Source organism: Struthio camelus, chromosome Z (genome assembly GCF_040807025.1).
Source record: "Struthio camelus isolate bStrCam1 chromosome Z, bStrCam1.hap1, whole genome shotgun sequence".
NCBI classification, from domain to species: domain Eukaryota; kingdom Metazoa; phylum Chordata; class Aves; order Struthioniformes; family Struthionidae; genus Struthio; species Struthio camelus.
The window spans coordinates 38,210,387-38,231,158 of NC_090982.1; the positions used below are offsets into that span (position 1 = coordinate 38,210,387).

A 20,772-nucleotide genomic window follows, 5' to 3' on the forward strand; every position below is an offset into this window, starting at 1 on the left:
CATTTAACTCTGTGCCATAAAATTGTCATCATGATGACAACGCAATGAGGAAACTATAGCAATGTAATAGCAGAGATTTGCGCGATTAATGTTCTTGGGTGGAATTCTCCTTTAAAGTTGGTAATACTGAAGTTCTCAGAAACTTGTGCAGCTTTTAAAAGTTTGTGAGAACAATTCCACTTGGGCAATCTGCAAGCAGTTACAGGGTTAAAATATTTCCCAACGGGTTTTGCCTTGTTAGCGCTTCTCTTTTAAAGGCCTTTACTGTATTTGGAAACATCGCTGAACCTCTTTCCCTACGAAAAGAGACTGTGTGAGGGATCAAACACAGATTCCAAGTGTAAATGGCTGAATAGCTGCAGTTATGTGGTATAATGGGTATGCTCTGAAATCTGGACGGGGGCTGCACATCACAGACAGGGGTTACGATACACTGACCTTAACCAGCTTGCCAGAGTGAGCCCCACAGCTCATTAAAAGCATTATTCTGCTCTGATGAGAAGTATATTGTTCCTCTATACTAACTTCACATGCCAGGGCATTTGCATTTTTTCTTTGTTAAGAGTGCTCTCTCTTCTTTTTATACATTTATGTTTAACAATTAAACACTGTGTGACTTCCGTAAAGATTATATCATTTGGTTTTACGCATTAGACAGATCATATTCATTATCAGATATGCCTTAAATAATCAGAAATAATAATTCTTGATTTTTTTCCCCACCCTAAGGAGTAGAAAAAGCCACTTTGCAGCTAAGAAGGGACCAGATATTTGTAGAACTCCTTCATGGTTTGATCATTTTGGGAGTGCTTGAACTTTCAGGGAGGTTTTTTTTTTTTTTTTCCCCTGTTACAGGACCTGTTATACGATCCTGTTATGTGATCGTTTTGTGCTATAAAAATGATACAGTGATAAGTGCACGGTATTTGGAAATTTTTTTTAAAGTCATGGTTGCAAAGTCAGGCTTTCAGAAAGCAAATCTCTGAAGTGTTTGCATATAATTAGTTTGGCACTGTGTATAAGTGCATTATGATATTGTTATCTAATTATTTTTCATTACGGTACAACTGAAAGAAAATGAAAGAACTCCATTAAATGGAATGCATGGACTATGTAGGTAGCATGATATAGAAATAGAAACAGGTCAAAAGAAGGCCTGGACCCTTCAGACCTTATTCTCCGTCCTCCCAAACTTGACCTTAGGCGTAATTACAGGAGCAGATTGTCATCAACCATGGAGATAGGGGAGGGAACATGAGGCCCTCTTTTTGCCTAGTATCTGGTTTTTGTGGGTATTTACTGACAGTAGGAAATGTCATGATTCTGCCTGTAGAAAATAAGTTAGAAAGGAAAACCTCAGATTCTCCAGTGTTACACATTCTGGCATAAAAGAGCAGAAAGTTGCTGGATGATAAAACACTGTAGCAGGGACCTCTAAGACTCAGTATCCTGTAACAGAGGACTAACATCAGTGGGCAGAGACTGGCTTGCCTTACGGTCATTAGGCAGTGGAACAGAGAAAAGAAAATGTTGAGGTTCAGCTGTCTTGGATCCTGTTCTGCTTCAATAGAAAATAACAGTGAATTTTTGAACGTGAGAAAAAGAGATGAGATCAAAAATCTCATTCTGAGCAATGATCCATCCACATTTGCTGAAATCTTAATAAATAAGAACATTTGGTCTCAGAGAGACAAGAATTACTCAAGTTAGAACCCCAGTGGTTAAGCTGCACAAAATTACAAGCTACTGAAGAGCCGCTCTGAAAACGTAAAGCATCAAGAAACACTAACTATAGCCAGCAGCAAAAGGAACTATCACCGCTCTAGATTAAGATCCCTACTTGCAGGAAGACGGAAGGGACTCCTTCCTTTTTTCCTGGTGCTAGAAGAGATCCCAAATAATTTGGGCTGCATTTCAAGTTTAGAGGTGAGGGAAAGGTCGAGTCCATCCATTTCATCCCACTGGATAGCAGCTATCTATATAGAATATAGGCTTCCTGTAGGCTCTTTATCAGCACAGACAGTGGAACAAGCGCTCACTCTGGAAGTCTCCAGACACTGCACTTCCCTCAAGAACCCTTTTGGACTGTAACTCAGTGGGATGTTTCTGTAAGTTTTATCTGTATTCTTTAGATGGAGATTTTACCTTGGCTTAGTGCCCTGCAGGTGTAAGTATCTGCCACATACCTTGGAATTTTTCATTAATAACAGTATGGAAATTTGATATTGGAAGGTACTTACTGTTTTTCTGGAGGTTTTGAATGCTAATGTGATTTTTTAAAATGCTGAACAGCAGCTGGGTGTTTAGTGTTAGCAAGCACATATTCAAACCACCCATTCAGACGGGTGGTGCCTACCCAACTGGAATTATTTTGCCCCCTCAAGCAAGTGGATTTTCAGTACGCAATGCTATCAAAAGTCGTATTTTTGCAAATTCAGCATAGTGAAAAATAATTATAATTGTGTTATTTTCCAGATTTCTGCCTGGATCAGAATGTCTTAGTGTATTGTAAATGTATTTTACTTTTCTTGCAAGCACTGTTCTGCCAGTAAAATCTCATGCTGACACAGATGATTTGTAAGAAACATTTTAGCAATTTAGTTTAGTTAGTAGTTATTCGTTTCTCACAACCTGCAATAATTAACGGAGTCCGTAATAGCTACAAAAAGGTACCTGTGCACAGGTAGTTGATTTTTTTCTCCCTATGCTGCAAAGCCATTCAACAGAAATTGTACACCTTTTCTGGAAAAGAGAAAATAAGATGAGGATACTAAAACAGAATGTTCTTTTGAAGGCAGCTTGTTTAAAGCAGAGCTTCCCCTCTGCTCCCCACGTCAGAGGAACTAAGCTGCAGTACTCTTTGCAGAAAAGAACGGAGATGGTATTGTCAAAGAAGGCTAGGTACGGGTCAGTTACATTTACTTCTCCGTTCTGAAACTGCCAGTACAGATTCTCTCTGTAGATGCCTAGAAAGCAGTAATAAACATTAAAGGGGAAGTTATAGGGTCCTATTTAAACCAAAAACTTAAGTTCTGCCTTTTCAAGCAGAACATTTGCTCTCGTGCCAAAGTCTGTAGAGACTTGAGAAAGGAGAAGTATGAATTAGTGTTCCAATTTGCATTCGCTTATTGGCAATCTGAATTTTCAAAACAATTTGTACAAGAGGCAATGGCTTATCTCTTCTGAGTAGTTTTGACTTGTATCGGCTTTTGAAAAGCTGAGGAATCTTGCAAGTAATTCTTGAGAGATCATTAAAGATGCATTTTTCCCTGTTTTGCTCCAGCGGAATTCAAGAACATATGTGGGAATATTCCAGGCTTTACTTTCGACATTCATACTGGAAAGGCTGTTGGTAAGTTGAACTAAATATGTTCACCAAAAAAGTGTTGTGCTGCAGTATGCTGATACTAAAGTGATTATTCCATAAAATAAAATTCAAATTTCATTGCAGAGATGAGATGATGACAAATATTGTAAGAACGAAGTTAATGTAGTTTGTTAAGAACGTCTCTGATTTCTGTTTTTCGATTTCTGTATTTTGTTACGAACTTTTGCCTCCCCCTCCATTCCGGTTCAGGGGGTTGAGTTTTAACTGACAACATAAAGGGTTCTGTCTTCAACAACTGTGCGGAAGTTATCTGCATGTTTGACACAGTTCTGTATCTCGTCTCACATATAGTATCGCTTTGTTTTGATCGCTTCCTGAGCTTCATATTTTCTCTCATAATGGGCGTAGGTTTAGTTTTTTATCCTACAAGTAATTGAAGTAGGCTAAATAGAACTTCTCCAGCTCAGTTTTAAGCACTGTGAAATTGAGAATCCGTCCAGTACAAAAAGCCATGAAACGTTGTATTTTGACTAGCTCATCGCACTTTCAGATATCGACGAATGTAAGGAAATCCCAGGAATCTGTGCAAATGGTGTTTGCATCAATCAGATTGGCAGCTTCCGCTGTGAATGCCCCACTGGATTCAGCTACAATGACCTGCTCTTGGTCTGTGAAGGTGATTCGAAGTGACGTTATTTTCTGTTGAGTTTCCCATAAGCACGTTCATCTTAAAGGAAACAGGGACATTTAACTCGCATGTTTTTCAGACTCTTAAGATACAGGCTGTGGGCTTTCTTGTAAGTGCTCAAGTCTATAAATGAGTTTAGGATGCATTTATCTTTAATATGTATACACATGCACTTAGATTTTTTTATAGTTTTTGCATTGTTATCGCTTCTGCTTTCAGGTAACCTTAAATAGAACCTTTTTTTTTTCTTTTTTTTTTCTTTTTCATTTTATGCTCCAAATTTACTTTGGGGAGGAAATTTAATTCTTAGGAACAGATTTTCTTGATTTTTGCCTCTTGTGGCGTCTTCTGTGATTTTATAGGTAAAGAATTACCAGATATTCATAGATGGGCTGTGTTTCTCTTTTGATACTATAGGGGCATTGGAATTAGACTGATACAGCTTTCTGTTTACGCCCTAATCTTGCGTTTGTTTCAAGCTAGCAGTGAAATTCTGCCTGCTCTGAAACTAATCGGAGTTTTGTCACTGTTATTTGAAGGTCCTGTGCTGACGTTTGTGCCCTAGAATGCTAAAAAATTATGCCACTTACTATTGTAGTTCAAACATTATTTTATTTAAAATATATAAAGGCACAGGGGACCAGAATTTATTTTTTTTTTTAATTAATTTATTTAGGCAGACCTTTAAAGTTTCTTGGCCGCTTCAATGCATAGAAGGTTGGATTCACAGGCTTTGATTTCCTCCTTCACCTTCCCTTTCCTTTTGTTGAGGGCAGCCTACAAAGATTAGTCCTGCACGGGACTGAAAATCCAGTCTAAATTCTAGGCAGAAATAACAGTCTTTTGGTTTCTGATTCCTGCGTTGACTCTTGACGTTTCAGATATTGACGAGTGCAGTAATGGAGATAACCTCTGTCAGAGAAATGCAGACTGTATCAACAGTCCTGGTAGTTACCGCTGTGAATGTGCTGCTGGTTTCAAACTTTCACCCAATGGTGCCTGTGTTGGTAAGAAATCAGTTGATTTTTCTAGTCTGTTTGAACTGGTTTGTACATAAGCAACAGCACACGCTTCATTCTCTTAAAATGCAAAAGAATCATTTATTTTCCGTTACTTTGCCTATTTTGCCATGTGTTTTATGTTTTATAGCCGTGTTTCTCTGTTCATGGGAAGAAAAGACAGGGTAAAATTTTTAAAGAATGTTCTTGAGGTATCAACCAAATATTAACAGTAGTTTTGACCTCGAGGTGTGTAGGCAAGTTCCTATAAAATGAAGTTTTGTTATGATTCAGGTTTAGCTATGGATAATTTTGAGTCTGGCTTTAATAACAGATTGTAAAAACATGTTTGTGTAAAATGAATGAATAATAAAAGTCAATAACGTGTACCATCTGTTTTATATTTTTCTTATAGATCGCAATGAATGTCTGGAAATTCCTAATGTTTGCAGTCATGGTTTATGCGTGGACATGCAAGGAAGTTACCAGTGCATATGTCACAACGGTTTTAAGGCATCCCAAGACCAGACCATGTGCATGGGTATGGAAAGGAAATGCTTTTGTGCTGAAGAGGTGGAATGAATCTGGATTTATTAATTGTATGAGGAGATTATGGTGACGTTACAAGGCTCATTTTTACATTTTTGAATTTTTGTGAAGAAAGTTTATGAAGTCGTTCTTGGAGTAAAATATGTCAGTGGGGAGAAAAAACCGCAGTGGCCTGCAGGACAGCTCTGAATTACTGAAGAATATGTTAAACCCCAGTTTCACAAAAATAGATGATAATGACTCATTTGAAAGAGAAGTTTATAGGTGATATCATGGAGGGGTAGGCATTTGGAGAGGAAAGACAGATTTTCCAATTATTTAGAGCTTTATTGAGTTCATGTTTCATTTTAAAAAACAACCCCCGACATAACTTAAATCTATCCTCATTTTGCAGTCAAACGATGACATGAGAAATGAGCACAGAGACTGTTCTTTTCTTTCAGTGTTTCACATGTAATTCTAAAGGTTTTTTCAAACAAAGGAAAGGTGATGCATATGTGAATTCAGTTCCCTTAATGGCTCTGAATAGTGCTTGAGAAAACCAATCAAAAAATGTTTTTGCTTTTTGAAATAACAGTCGTACAAATGTCAGCTCTAAACTATAGAGAAGTTCGGTGTCCTCTAGCAATACAGGTGTGTTCCAATTTCCTTTTTAAACAGAGACTGAAAGTCTCTTCACATCCTGTTACATATTCATATACGCCTTCGTTGTTCTCATATTTGAACTAAATCACTTTCATCACACTGCCTGAGGAGGACGCTAGGTAAAGTGACTTGTGTGAACAGCACAAATTTCCAGACCGTGGTTAGTTAAAATAGTATCTCTAATAATTCTAAACTGAGTTTTTCTAGTCTGAAATACAAATCTTGACAAGGAAACAATCCCTGCAACAAAATATTTACCTTCTGTAAATAAAGCAAGATGTTTCAGGAAGTCCACAAGAGTTAGGAAAACAAGGATCTAAATACCTTTCAAATCCCCATGAAACTCCAGGAGGAACTCCTAAAGCGCACAGTAGGAAACAATACTGAATTCTAGCGCTTTTAAGAAAATGGATTAATCCAAGAGCTTGTAAGTGGTCTCTATATTTGTGGATACGCTACTGACCAAATATCGTATTTTTACATGCGTAAACTGACCTGTGAACAGGGACACGTTAACTCCTTGACAGATGCATTTCCAACAGGTTTTCATGTGCCTAATTGTAAAAGGTGTATAAAACTGAAGATAGTTCCAAGCTTGTCTGTGATGCTCAATCCGTTGTACTAACATCTGATCACAAACGAATGTTAAGAATCTTTACAGAACTTTCTTTAATTATTTAATTCATGGATATGTCTCACAGCTTTCAACTGCCTGGCAGTGCATTTGCAAGTCTTGTTTCTGGTAACTTACTCCTTGCATAGCACCCTTTAAAAGGGAAGGAGCGTTGGCAGGGAAAAGAAAAAAGAAAAGAAAGAATGCCTCAAGATATTGCACATTGCATTTATTTTGATCTTTGTATATAGCAGTATCTTTTATTTTAAAATACAGATAAAAAATAAATGTCATAGGTAATGTTTTCCTGCATTTACCTAGGAGCTTACACACAATGTTGTAAAAATCAGCATTAAAATGTGACAGATGAAAGGAGAGACTGAGGTTTACCGTACTGCCTCCATGTGCACAGGTAGCACATTAACACATACCTGGGAAAAACAGAGCCAGCATACAGTTTTGTTTCTCTTTGCAGATGTTGATGAATGTGAACGCCATCCATGTGGAAACGGAACTTGTAAAAACACAGTTGGATCATATAACTGTCTGTGTTACCCAGGATTTGAATTAACTCATAATAATGACTGCATGGGTAGGTGACGTAATCCAAACTTCACTTGCATTGCTGCTGGCTTGGTGTGCCAGGGAGGATGCATATAAAGTTAAAACTCACACAGAAAATAACTGAGGATGCTAAGATAGACAGCTGAGCCCAGTAACTGATACAGTTGCCTGCCCTAGAGGTTAATCATTTTATCATTTTTTAGACATTTCAAAGTACTTGGTACTGGGCAGCTTGCGAAGATGTCAACCCTAAATCTCTCAGTCGCTGGGGCAGCCTTGCTGTCCCCGATGGTTTAATGCAGCCCTCACTCCCATCAGATTTCCTAGGGAATTCTAGCACGCAGCAGTACAGCCCTCTGGCACTGCTGCCTCTCCTCGCTATTAGCTCTGTCAGTCCCTGACACCTGGCGCAGCCTATAGGGGCCGCTGACAATAAGCATAACCTGTATCATAAAGCCAGCGTCGCTATATGAATTCAAAATCATTTCTTTCGCCGTATCGAGACTTGCGCACAGCGTGACAGAGGAAGTAGACTGGCAACAAAAGAGCCGGCACAGCTGAACTCCTCAATCTCCTGCTCTCCTAAGACGGACTTTGCTTACAGAGAGGTACTGCTATTTCCTGTTCCTCTAAAGCAGAGAACAACAGAACTACTGATAGTTTTGGACAACTTAAATTCCGGGATACATGTAATAAACTCAAGTCTTCCTGGACTGAAGAACAGACTTGCAAGTCTCTGGAGATCCTCTCCCTTGTGTGAAGCAACAGCCAGAAGAAAAAAGGCTTTACGTTACTTTCTGCTACAGAAGGAGACACAAAATAAAGTCTACTGATTCCTGTCTGATTCAGGAGAGAACTAAAACACCATCTTAAGTATTTTAAGTCCTTTCCGTGTCCAGGAAAGAGAAAATGCAAAACTTGCTTGAGAAGGAAAACAAGCTGCTGCCAACGAATGGCACTGTTTGCCAAGGAGGTTGTTTCCTCTGTGTGACAGTCTATCTGCCAGTCTACTCCCAGAAGCGTCTAGTACCTCAGTGCTCTAGGCTCTGCCTTCAAGGAGGCCACGGAGCCCAAGCTGACTCACAGACTTGGCCTTTTGTTAATACTCCTTTTGACGGTCTGGAGAGCTGCAGGGCTTTTTTCCAAACTATCCCAGTCATTCAAAGGCAGCACACCCCTTGCCAGTGTAATACTCTCTCGAGGTATTTGTAGTTGTGTAACTGTAGCACAGAAGAAATGTCCAGTGGAATCAGCTAGTAACACAGGAACTGCTGTATTGGCTCAGGCAGGAGGTACATCTTGTTCAGTAGCTGGTACTTAATGCTTCTGAGGAAGATTAAAAACTTCTGTAGTAAAAATGATGTTAACCTTCAAATTCAAATATTGCAAAACAGTAAAGTGTAAGTTGTCCTTACACTATGATACTCATCCCAGCCTCCTTGATTTTCATTTGTCCCGACACTTTCTCGTGGGTATTTTTCCTGATGCGGTCTTGCTTTCAGTTTGCCTTATTAAAGTAACTCTGTAAACTAAAAAGCATTTTCAAACATCATTTTCAGAACAGTTGCGAGTGAGAAAATCACCGTGGAAAGCAAATGACATATTCCAAAATGTGAAAAATGACAAGGCAAGTTTTAGGGGAAACTCGAGCACATATAAAATCCAGATAAAATCCAGAACACCCCATGCTGCATTTTCTTTTCTGCGTCTGGAGTTAGTATCACAGAGTTACTTGGCAGCAGTTTAATATCTCCAGATGCAGTAGCTGAGGTAATGCTGCAAGTTTAAAAATTATAATACCCTATAAAAAGTGTTGTTTAAATAAAACATATACCTTAATGCACTTGAGTGAGAGTTACTTTCCACGAGCTGTCAGCTGTTCCCTTGCTGCTTCAAGATTTACCTTTTCCATGGAAATATATATTGCAACTTGAGCGTGTTTATAACATACTGTATATACTGTATACACTGAGAATACATTCTAATGGTTAAACTCCTGGAGGGACTCAACTCTGACTTGTGGGGCTTTGTCTTTTGTTTTTTACAGATATTGATGAGTGCAGTTCCTTCTTTGGCCAGGTGTGCAGAAATGGACGGTGTTTCAATGAAATTGGTTCCTTCAAATGCTTATGTAATGAAGGATATGAACTTACTCTAGATGGCAAGAATTGCATTGGTATGTATGATACCACATGGAGATGCTAAAGAACCGCTGAGCTGAAATAATGTAACTGCTAGCCCCCATCTAGAAGGAGACATCACAGTCTGCACTTCTAAGTTTAAAAAATACTTGACAGTGACTTTAAGGAAAACACCGTAGAAGTATCTGGGTTTTAGAATGCTGTTACGGATCTCTCTGAAATTAAATGCCTTAGAGAAGGAAAGACAAGAAAACTCTTTCTATGAATAAGAGTTTTATTTTGCAAGAATAATGCTACGAGAATGATGTAATTCTAAACCTTTCCTGATTTCATGTACTCTTCTAAGACACTAACGAGTGTGTGGCACTACCCGGTTCGTGCTCTCCTGGCACCTGTCAAAATTTGGAAGGATCATTCAGATGCATCTGTCCACCAGGATATGAAGTGAAAAGTGAAAGTTGTATTGGTAAGGCGAGTTGCAATTGTTGCTTCTGGATGATTTATCAATGTGAGAAAAATATCTGGTGCTAACTTGGTGGAAAGTATATGTATATATTGTTGATGGTGAATTCTGCCCTATTTAGAAAATCATGAGGACAGGGAGTAAGTAAGTAGTAGAAGTCTTCAAGAAGAGGTTTTAAGAATGGAAGGCAAGATATTTTCACACTGTGTTGAGGGGAGAGCGTGCAAGGACTCTGAATTTCATTAACGCAAACTGAAAATACTTAAGTCTTACTGTTTGAAAAAAATCAGTGCTTTAATCTTTTTTCCAAATATCATTGATGGAACCAACCAACCTATGTACTGCATTTACGTAACGCTCACCAAAAAGGCAGTTTTTGACAATCAGTTTCTGGCTTCAGGGGACTAATGGCCTTTAGAAACGTTGATAACACTATTGAGCTTATGGAAAAAGTTGCTTAAATATGTTTCTTCTAACAGCTGGCTGTTGATTCAAAGTTTTGTATAATGTGCCTCAAGTGCTGACACTCATGGGAGGGAAGGTGACAGCAGCAGACCTTTTATCAGTTTGCATGTTCTTGTTTGTTCATGGAAGTATCTTTTAAAGCCTTGAATGTTGGTCAGCAGCTTCATGTCACAGATCTTTCTGCTGTTTGCGTGAGGGGCAAAATAATGAATTAAGCTTCGGTGTGGCAGGGAATGAGGGAAAAAAAAATCCAAGTTACAACTCTTCAGCAGAGCAAAGCAGAGATCTACTGTGAACTTAGATATTTTATGTTGAAATCCACTATATGGGGGCACTTGGCAAGGAAGGTGCACACTAGTTTTAGGCGGCTGACCTAGCAGCCTTAGGTTCCTGTGTGGTCAATGGACAGACTAAGAACCCGTCTCTCCGCTGACTGTATAAAGAAAACTGGTTCTCAGCTTAAATGCTCAGCTTAAGTTAACTGGTGTGAATACACCCCTTCTCCCCCCACCCCCACCTCAAACTCATACTCAAAACTCCCAATAAAAGAGGAACAGGTTGTCCCTGTATGAGCTGCAGAAAACACTGGTGTGGATTTGGCCTATAGCCAAAAAAAATCTGTATCAATCCAGGACTGGATTGGATCCCAGGAATCCAGGGATCCAGGGACTGGATCCCGGGAATCATTTTGAATTTTTGTCTTGGACAATATTTTCAAAGCCTGAAAGTTCTCACATTCCCTTGTATCATACCACAGTATTCAGTTTGCTCGCCACCTTTAATGGTTTCTTTTGGCAGCTTCTGTTCCCATATTAGCAATTGTGTTTAATTCGAATCACCTACAGTTGTAAAATCATGAATTTGCAATGAAAGTTTTTCATTCCCCAGGAATGTCGTTGTTTATGGCCACTTTTAATATCCTGACAGTATCTCCTGAGGTTTATGACAGCACTTCGGTGACTGCCAAATAGATTTTTGCCAGAACTGAGTAAAGGGGACGGAATTACATTCTTACCTTGTCCATTCTGCCACGTGTCCAGAAAATTTGTAGATAGAATTCCCAGAAAATGCCTAGATAATCCTGTGGGGTTGTACTAGTACTTTGATTATGATTATTATTACAGTCCTTGCAACCTGTTTTCTCCCATACTTTCTACTGCTTTTATGTGCAAACACACAGATAAGAATTAGGTTTGTAGTGGGATGGCTGGAAATGGCTAGATTACTTTTTGAGCTCAGGATAGCTACATGCAGGGGAATCCAAAACAGATGAGAGCCAAGGAAGAATTCTTAGGTTTCAGCTACCCATTTAATGTATTACCTTTTGTTTTATGGGTTATGAAGAGGAGAGGACTCCTAGTCCTATTTCCTTCATCTGGTTAGTAGCCTGTCTGTCAAGGCCATGAAAATGGTTATTACCACTAGTCCCAAATCATTCATTACAGTAACAATCAGTACTTCAGCAGAGCAGTTTTTCCACTCTATTAATGCAAATGAATTGCTAAGCTTTGCATATTAGCAAATGCCACAATAACTAGGAAAGTAATTACCTTTCTTTTACTTCAGTAAGCTGACTTAAAATGCTTCACATTTACCACCTAGTAAGAGCTTGTCCATGGGAAGCTGTGGTTTATGTGCTATACCTATTAGTAGCTTCCAAAAATGGGACTGAAGATAACCTTTTTCAAGAGTAATGTCACAGAATTCTACTCCAACCTGACTCCTCGTTCTACTTAGCTTTTCCTAGTGAAAAGATTTTATTTCCATTGTTTCCTTATCCGCTAAATATAGGTCTGTAAAGTAGGATACTGAATCCTAGAAAACTGATGGGACATTAAATGGACAAATGCCAAGTCTAATAAATATCAGGAGAAGTGACACTACAGATTCGCAATTCAACAGCCATGAAGCTTACTTTCATGGAGAACGTCAGTTGCTGCCTCCAATTTCATTAATATCAATATAGATACTCTTGACAGACTATTTACAAAGCCACGCGGCTCCGTGGCGTCTCTTTTTAATATCCTTTACTGAAAGACTTGAGGGGGTTTTGTACTGCAGGTGTAGCGTTCCAAGATTTTAAGGTACGCTGTAGAATTTATTAAATTTTAAAGTAATTTTAAGAATTATTTAAGCAAAGCTGCTTATTTTTTGTCAGCATTTGCAGAATTAATAAACTAAAATATGGTTTACAATATTAGATGCAAAAAGCAAAGGTCTACGTAATGTATTACTTTTCTTACTCTGTCTATGTAGATAACAGGACATGTAGGCACAATTTTATAGTCATTTGTTATTTATATTAAGTAATCCTAATTTTTCCTTTAAAATTTTTTAATAATTATAAAAAAGAAAGCTCTTTAATGTTTTTAAAAACAAATCTCACATTTAGTCATAGCAGCATTTTCTAAATTATGTGATAGAACAGGAATTTTTTTAAAAATAACGTGTTAACAGTAGCTGTTGAAAACTTTGGCAAATGTAAGTCTGTCTCTCGTAGGCCTCCCTCTGCTATTATCTACCGTTACAGTTCACAGTCAGTCAATCAACATGAAAAATTATACTTTAAATTACTAAGAGCCACCAATGTACAGATTTTTTTAAATTATTCTTTGGATGTTTTATGTTTACAGAGAAATATTTTTCTTCTCATAAATGTGTCTCCTCCTCCTCTTTTAGTTTGAACACGTTTGTTTAACATTTATATTGTAAATAATGATGAAAAACAGATAATGGTATTTGGAGGGAAAAAGGGAAAGGGTCAGTGAAACACTAATTGCTATTTCAAAAAGGAGTCTTCAGGTATATGTCTTTGCTGCTTTATACTGGAGGAGCACCTGTGGTTTCTTAGCCAAGGAATTCACAGCAGATGGGATTATGATGAACTTGTTCTCCTTTATTGTACAGATATTAATGAGTGTAATGAGGACCCCAACATCTGCCTCTTTGGCTCCTGCACTAACACTCCAGGAGGTTTCCAGTGCATCTGTCCCACAGGTTTTGTGCTGTCTGATAACGGACGGCGATGTTTTGGTAAGTAAGCCTGCTGGTGAAGGAATGTCGTAACTGATGCTAACAGATACTCTGTGAGAAGAGGTTCATCATGGAATCACAACTGTACGAGTAGCGTAGTTCTGCAGACAAACTGAGTGTATGTATGTATGTGGGAGAAGATGCTGCTGGCATTCAAGGCCAGACTGGATAAAGCCCCAAAAGTAACTTGATCTGCCCCCATAGCTGCCCCTGCTCGCAGCACTAAATGATCTCTAGGGGCTTCCTTCCAGACTTACGTCCTTATGAGGGCTGGAAAATGCTTTCAAAATAATAATAAAAAAAAAAAAAAAACCACAGGCCTATATCGTCATTCCTTTCAGGATTAGACACTCCTTGTCTAATCAGCTAGGAGGTGCTAGTTCTACATAACTGAATTTTCTTTTTCAGATACCCGCCAGAGCTTCTGTTTCACTAACTTTGAGAATGGGAAATGCTCAGTGCCAAAGGCTTTTAACACCACTAAGGCAAAATGCTGCTGCAGTAAGATGCCAGGAGAAGGATGGGGTGATCCTTGTGAGCTCTGTCCAAAGGAAGAAGAAGGTACAAATCAAGATTTAAAGTAAAACTATTTTTTAGGTGGGAGGGAAAAAGAGGAGGAGGAGGAGCACATTTATGCTGTATGGTTTTGATCATTAGAAGGCTAGATCTGCTTGGCCTTATCTCTTACAGCCATTTTTAGCATCTTGAGGTCACAATGTCGTATAATTTAACTAGAGGAACAAAAATGAATTAAATAGAAGAAACCACAGACCAATTGAAATCCTAAATTACTCTTTTGGCCCAGTATGGAAGCAAACTAGTAGCCTCCAGCTATAGAGCTACCCTGTTTTAGGCAAAGCAGAAGAACAGAAACATGGATCAGTGCCCAGAAGCACTGAAGTAATCAATAGTCTTCAGTCCTTGGTTATCTGTAACGTTCCAAGTAAACAAAGGGGAAAGCATCAAGCAAATACATAGCAGAACAGAAGCTCAATGCAGTCCAGAACTGTTACCTAGGCTTAGAATTAATGTTGCTTCTCGATGAGGCAAGACAGCAATAATGGCCCTGCTTTATTGTATTAACTAACTACTCTGAAATCGATAGAAATTTTGAAAAAAAAAAAAAAAAGTGACACAGAGAGACTGTGTGACTTTGGATGGCTTTTAACCATTTATTGAAAGTGTGCTTTCTCTCTCTCTTTTTTTTTCCCAAAATGTACTTCTACAGTTGCTTTTCAGGACTTGTGTCCATATGGTCATGGAACTATTCCTGGAATCGATGATACCCGTGAAGGTATTCTTTTTCCTGATAATTAGAAAAACTTTCATGTATACTTTAAAAAAAAAAAAAAAAAAAGGCCTGGAGGTTATAGTATGTGATGACTCAGTCCCTGCAGCCCAAAGGGGACAAGAGACTGACTTTCATTACATGTGAGCGATTAAGAAGTGCTAGACTAGAGTATCTTTGAACTTGCATGGCTAGGGACAAAGATGCAGCTTTCCTTTGTTTTTAAGAAATGCTTTATTAAGACTTCATACACAAGTGCATAAGCTAAGACATGGTTGCCAATATTTTTCTACTTTTTAGATGTTAATGAATGCCTTGAAAGCCCAGGGATTTGTTCAAATGGTCACTGCATCAATACCGACGGCTCATTCCGCTGCGAGTGCCCCATGGGATACAACTTAGATTACACTGGAGTACACTGTGTTGGTGTGTCCATTTTTCATAAATGTTAAGAATTATAACACTTGACTTTAAAACACAATTTGGCACATGTCCCAGTTCTCTTCAGTTTTCATTTACTTACAGATACTGACGAATGTTCAATTGGCAACCCATGTGGAAATGGTACGTGCACTAATGTGATCGGCAGTTTTGAATGCAACTGCCATGACGGATTTGAGCCAGGCCCAATGATGAATTGCGAAGGTAACTTGTCTCCTCCTTTTTTTTGTAAGTTTCTTTCCATCTAGAGTGTTCAGATTACTTTACTAACCAGACCTCTGGTGGTATGATAGCTAGGAAGAGAAAGCGTTTCTCTGCCTCAAATGCGTCACTGAGAAACAATGTCTCGAATTGATTTAAGCAGCAGCAGTCCTTTTAAGTTTATCACACTGTTTCCCAAACTGCCTATATTGTGGTAAACCATGTTACATTATTCATCTGTTTGCTGGGGGGGGGGGGGGGGGGAAGACAATGACAGTAAGTGTTGGGTCTCCAAACTATCCTTATAAATAATAGAGCTAACCAATGCAAAAACACCTGAATGTGCAGCAGGCTCTATAGACAGTAGCTCAGTTAAATAACAAGGAAGTTGCAATTAACATAAGAAACTGAAGTCAGCCCCCTGGTCGATCTAGTCTAGTATTACATCCCCTCCAGTCAAAATGCTATTTCAGGACCGCATACAATCATGACGCTTATTTTCTGCAGGTTCGCTCCTTTCCTACAAGGGTTGTGGATGTAAGAGAAATGAGGTGAACTGGAGGGTACAGCCCTGCAGAGTGGGTTTAGTATACGTTTATGGAGGTGTTGTCCAAGAATCTGTCCCATTCAGTCTTAAATCTGCTGGTACCATCTGCCTCCAGACTTCTGTAGTAGCTCAAAAAAAACCACATAGACAAGTTTCTGGTTTGAATTACTACATTTCCAAAACTTTCTAGCTGACAAGAGAAGAACAGGTATTAAAACATTTCCTGACAATTGTTTTAGAATTCAGCAGAGCATGATGTTTTTGTTCCTTCCTCTTCAGATATAAACGAGTGTGCTCAGAACCCCTTGCTGTGTGCCTTTCGCTGTATCAACACTTACGGTTTCTATGAATGCACGTGTCCAGTTGGCTATGAACTGAGAGAAGACCAAAAGATGTGCAAAGGTAATGACCAAAATGTAAACTTTCCCCCAGTTTGTGTCACCCTATACTGGTCAAAGCATAAGCTGAAGTTTTTCTGTGCAACTTGCATTCATCCTCGCAGTGAAACATAGCAAACAGGTGAGCAGATGAGGCTCTACTCTTTCAGAGCTGCCCTGAAAGTGACCAGGAACTAGTGCTCTGTGTAGCCCTCGCTGGGGAACGTAAGGACACGGTGGGCTGACATGCTGAAGTTCACCTTTGGCGTGAGGAGATGCTACAGCTCACAGAGATTAAGACAACTGCAATTAGGCATAGCTCTCAGATTCTTTGTTGGTGCTTATCAGGAGAGTCCAGATGTCTTTTTTTCTTGAGCAAGTGCTAGCTGTCTTCAGTAACTGAAGCTACCGAAATGCCTTTCAAACACAAAAAAGTATGTATGTTTCCCAGATCTAGATGAATGTGCTGAAGGCCTCCATGACTGCGAATCAAGAGGCATGATGTGCAAAAATTTGATTGGTACCTTCATGTGCATCTGTCCGCCTGGAATGACTCGTAGACCTGATGGAGAAGGCTGTACAGGTAAAGCTTAGAAAGGGAAGAAGAAATCTTTTTTTTTTTTTCTTTTTGCAGTGCAAAAGAGAATATATATATATATAGTGTGTGTGTATATATACACACACACACACACACACACACACACATATACAGATAGTCCCTATGTGTGGTTTTTGTACATATATATATATATGAATTGCTGTCTTCTAGTTGTACTAACGTCCACTATCAGGTGATAGTGTCCAACATCTTAAATTGTACTTCTTTGTTCCAAGGTTTGAGCCTTATCTTAATATATAAGTAGCCCTGAACTACTGCTAGGAAGCGTTTCAGGACAAAAACTCTGCTTCTTATGTATGCTGCACAACAAAATCAAAAAATTGTTCAAAAGCTTGTCTGGTTCCCTAATGCTTTAAATCTAACAGAAGAGCCCTCATTTGAGAAGAGTTAAGTAGGAAGCAAAATATTGTTAATTAAAAAAAGTTAAATTTCCTCTAGCATTAACTGTGTTTATAAATAATGCGGCAGCTCTTAAAACTGTAAGATTGTGAAACAACATATGATAGCCATCAAGAGCAAGTCATGCAGAAAACTGCCACAGTTCAAAATAATTCTCTTATCCCACAAGAAAGCAGATTACTGCATATATTGTTACTGTCATTAATTTGGGGGAGGTAGCTACATTTTGGCACACGAGGCGTTTCTCTGCAGAGTAAGAAACCCCAAGACCGTTCCAAAGTTACTGTGGACAGAAGTCACTGAGGCTATCATCAGCTTCAAAAAATGAATAAATAAAACATCCATTTTCCCAAATGTTTTAAACGTGAACATTTTAAAACAAACTGTTCCCTCAGCCAGGAGAATGACCTCTCCTTTTTACAAAGCCCGATTAATTTATTCGGCGGAAAAAGCTTGTATAACAAGAGTTTTGCCTTTTCCCATGTAGGGCTAACCTTTAAAGCAACTGATTTTTCTTCCAGTTTTATTTTAAGCATCTGTGGAGGTGTGTGATTGCTTACAGTTTCTACCCCATTAGCTGTGGAAGAAAATACCCTGGGACTGTAAACTGTTTCAGGGAAACAATGCATTGAATGAAACACAACCAAATGCAAACAGAGGTTAAACATGTTCAGAGACTCTTTCTTAAAGATGAGCAGAGTGGTTTTTTTTTTTTTTTTTAAATGCAAATCAAGCATATATTCCGGTTTTATTTAAGTGTCACGTAAAAGTTATAAATAGAACTTTGCTCTGCTGCAAATGTTTTTCTGCTGCTTATGATAACTTCCAGAAAAACGCATAAGGATTAAAGCTTTCTTCCTAGGATACAATATATAAGGCGTTGATATCTTTATTAGGAATTATTTGTTCTTTTTTTTTTCCGCCGGTTGCGAGCATTACGTGAAATACTCAATATAGTCCAAGAGGTTTCAGACATTTTCTTGCAACAATAACCTGATACACATCTGCATTTGGTATTTTTGTAAAGATGAAAACGAATGCCGTACCAAGCCAGGTATCTGTGAAAACGGTCGTTGCATGAACATTATTGGGAGTTATCGATGCGAATGTAATGAAGGATTCCAGTCAAGCCCATCAGGCACCGAGTGTCTTGGTAAGTGCTTCTTTGGCATAGATTTCATGCTAAATGCAAGAGTATAAGCTCCATACAAGGAACCAGAGCATAAATTAGGCTTCGGAGTACCTAACAGCTCTCTTATTTACAGAAATCAAATAACGATCCTCTATAGGAATGAGGAGCATCTTGCTGGGTCTAGCAGTCAGGAGCCTCACCAAGGGGCATCTAAATCCCAAAGGAGTTTAGGCATTTAAGGCGTTAAACATGGTGCTGAGCAACATCATCTAAAGACAAAAATAGAGCTGGTTTTAGAGAAGAAGCAGAATTTAGCTACCCTAGGTAAACCAGAAACTGAGATGCATGACAAACTAAAGGGCCTCCACATTCAGATCATCATTTTAAGCATCACAGTACTGGAAGTGGGCATCTGAATTTTTTGGACCTTTAATGTAGGCAGCAAATAGAAATGTAAAATACTAGCATTTCATCACCACCCCCCAACATAAAACACCTGTAAGAGATCTCAAGACATTATTGAGGCAAGCCTGCCTAAAGACCTACTGACCAAGTATTCTATATTTTCTTTTCAGTACGTTCAGAATACCATTTGTACTGCTAAATTGTTTATTCCCTTTTTAATCACACAGAATGCAGCTGCAGAATCTTACATTTTCGTGATTATTGTTACTGTGTAGATACTTTGAAGTGCCAACATATGAAACTGTAGGAGCATTTGTGAGCATTCTTGCATTAAAAATATTTAGATAATATCTATCTATGTACTATACAATCAGCTCCCCATAAACTGTCATCAGTAGCATGCCGATTCCATGGCAAAGCAATAACATTCAAAGTTCAGGGCATTTCCTGAAGATTAATGACAGATGGGAAGAGGATGCCACAGGCCATTAACCGCAGCCAGTCATTAATGCCAAGGAAATACTCTGCTTGGAGGTCATTATTGCTTTCTTATATTTAGTAGATGGAAAAAAAACCAAAACAAAACAAACCCCCCCCCCACACCACCATTTTTCAAAAAACTATGCTTTGGGGGAGCTTGCTCATTTCTCTTTTTCCTTTAGCCCCTTCAGGGTTAGAAATTACCCTTGAAATTGAGTGTGGTTGAAAGCAAGTATTTCTTCAGAACTAAAGCAAAAACATGAAGTCTTATCAGATCACTGTTTTAAATACATTGCTGTTCAGCTGAAAATATATTCCACATCGCAAATGGGGAGCCAAGCATTATATAGTCTTCAAGTCAAAAATATACATAAGGACTTGCACAGTAAACCAGTTTACGAGAACAGAAATTGGTCTCCATTCATTACTTTTCATGCAAAATGTGGGGAAAAAAAAATTCAAACCAAGTGTTAGCACGCAGGATAAGAATCAACAGCAAGATTTCCTGTGACAGTTATTTTGATGCTTAAAAGAGCTTGACAGAATTAAGAGTGCTTAGCTGTCCACAATAAACTCGGGCATTCAAGACTTAAGTTTTACTTAAAACAACTAAGTTTTGACTTAAAACAACTAAGTTTTATTCAACTATAAAGCCTCTTATACAACAGTTAATCCTCCGAAACAGAAAGACTCCAAAATAGTAAGAATTAAAGAAACTTCACTGTGAAAATAACAGTCAACACCTTGACTCTACATAGAAAACTGAATTAAACAAGTTCAGAAGCGCTTAAGTGATGTAGACCAACTCCTACTGCGTTTCCTAAAACACTTTGAAAATTTAAGTCTGTACTTACAATTGTTAAAGCCAGATAATAAGGTTTGTGTTTTTTTTTTTAAGATCCCTTTAGCTAATCAGTGGATATAACTACTATTGAGAAAAATAAAAACAAACCAACCAGCAACACACATTCCAACTATATATACGCTGCAGAGTAAACCTGCCGCTTGCCTTTTTTTTTTTTTAAAAACCACAGCCTGCAGCGTAGTAGCTTCAAGGAGACTGTGACATTGTCTCATTCATTGTGGTAACTTCCAAATTCATTATAACTTTTTATGTAGGCTGTGAGATAAATGCAAATGTCCTATTACAGTGGATACAGTCAAACAAACATTGCTACAGTTAATGTTTAATTAAATTAGTTATGTAAGTTTTGATGGGAATTAGCTAGACTTCTAAAAATAAAATGTAAAAAGCTTGCATTACTCAGAAATATTTCCTCAGGAAGTAAACCCGTTTCCAAACAACTTAAACGGATTTCACCAACTCTTGCAAATCACCCCACACAGTCACAGATACGGTGTCTCACACAAGTGACGCCTTCAATGAAGACAGCCT

The 20,772-nt window shown here is 38.4% G+C and overlaps 1 protein-coding gene across 1 annotated transcript in view; it reads left to right on the plus strand.

The window, feature by feature from the left end:
* LOC104150271 (fibrillin-2) overlaps positions 1-20,772 on the plus strand; it is a 181,816-nt gene that overhangs the window by 145,686 nt on the left and 15,358 nt on the right. Inside the window, exons 42-56 of the mRNA XM_068928296.1 lie at positions 3,284-3,352; positions 3,879-4,004; positions 4,898-5,023; positions 5,430-5,555; positions 7,297-7,413; positions 9,433-9,561; positions 9,873-9,992; positions 13,362-13,487; positions 13,896-14,048; positions 14,716-14,781; positions 15,076-15,201; positions 15,301-15,420; positions 16,244-16,366; positions 16,793-16,924; positions 18,387-18,512. Coding sequence (XP_068784397.1) covers positions 3,284-3,352; positions 3,879-4,004; positions 4,898-5,023; positions 5,430-5,555; positions 7,297-7,413; positions 9,433-9,561; positions 9,873-9,992; positions 13,362-13,487; positions 13,896-14,048; positions 14,716-14,781; positions 15,076-15,201; positions 15,301-15,420; positions 16,244-16,366; positions 16,793-16,924; positions 18,387-18,512 — 1,785 coding nt within the window. The remainder of the gene's footprint in view (positions 1-3,283; positions 3,353-3,878; positions 4,005-4,897; positions 5,024-5,429; positions 5,556-7,296; positions 7,414-9,432; positions 9,562-9,872; positions 9,993-13,361; positions 13,488-13,895; positions 14,049-14,715; positions 14,782-15,075; positions 15,202-15,300; positions 15,421-16,243; positions 16,367-16,792; positions 16,925-18,386; positions 18,513-20,772) is intronic.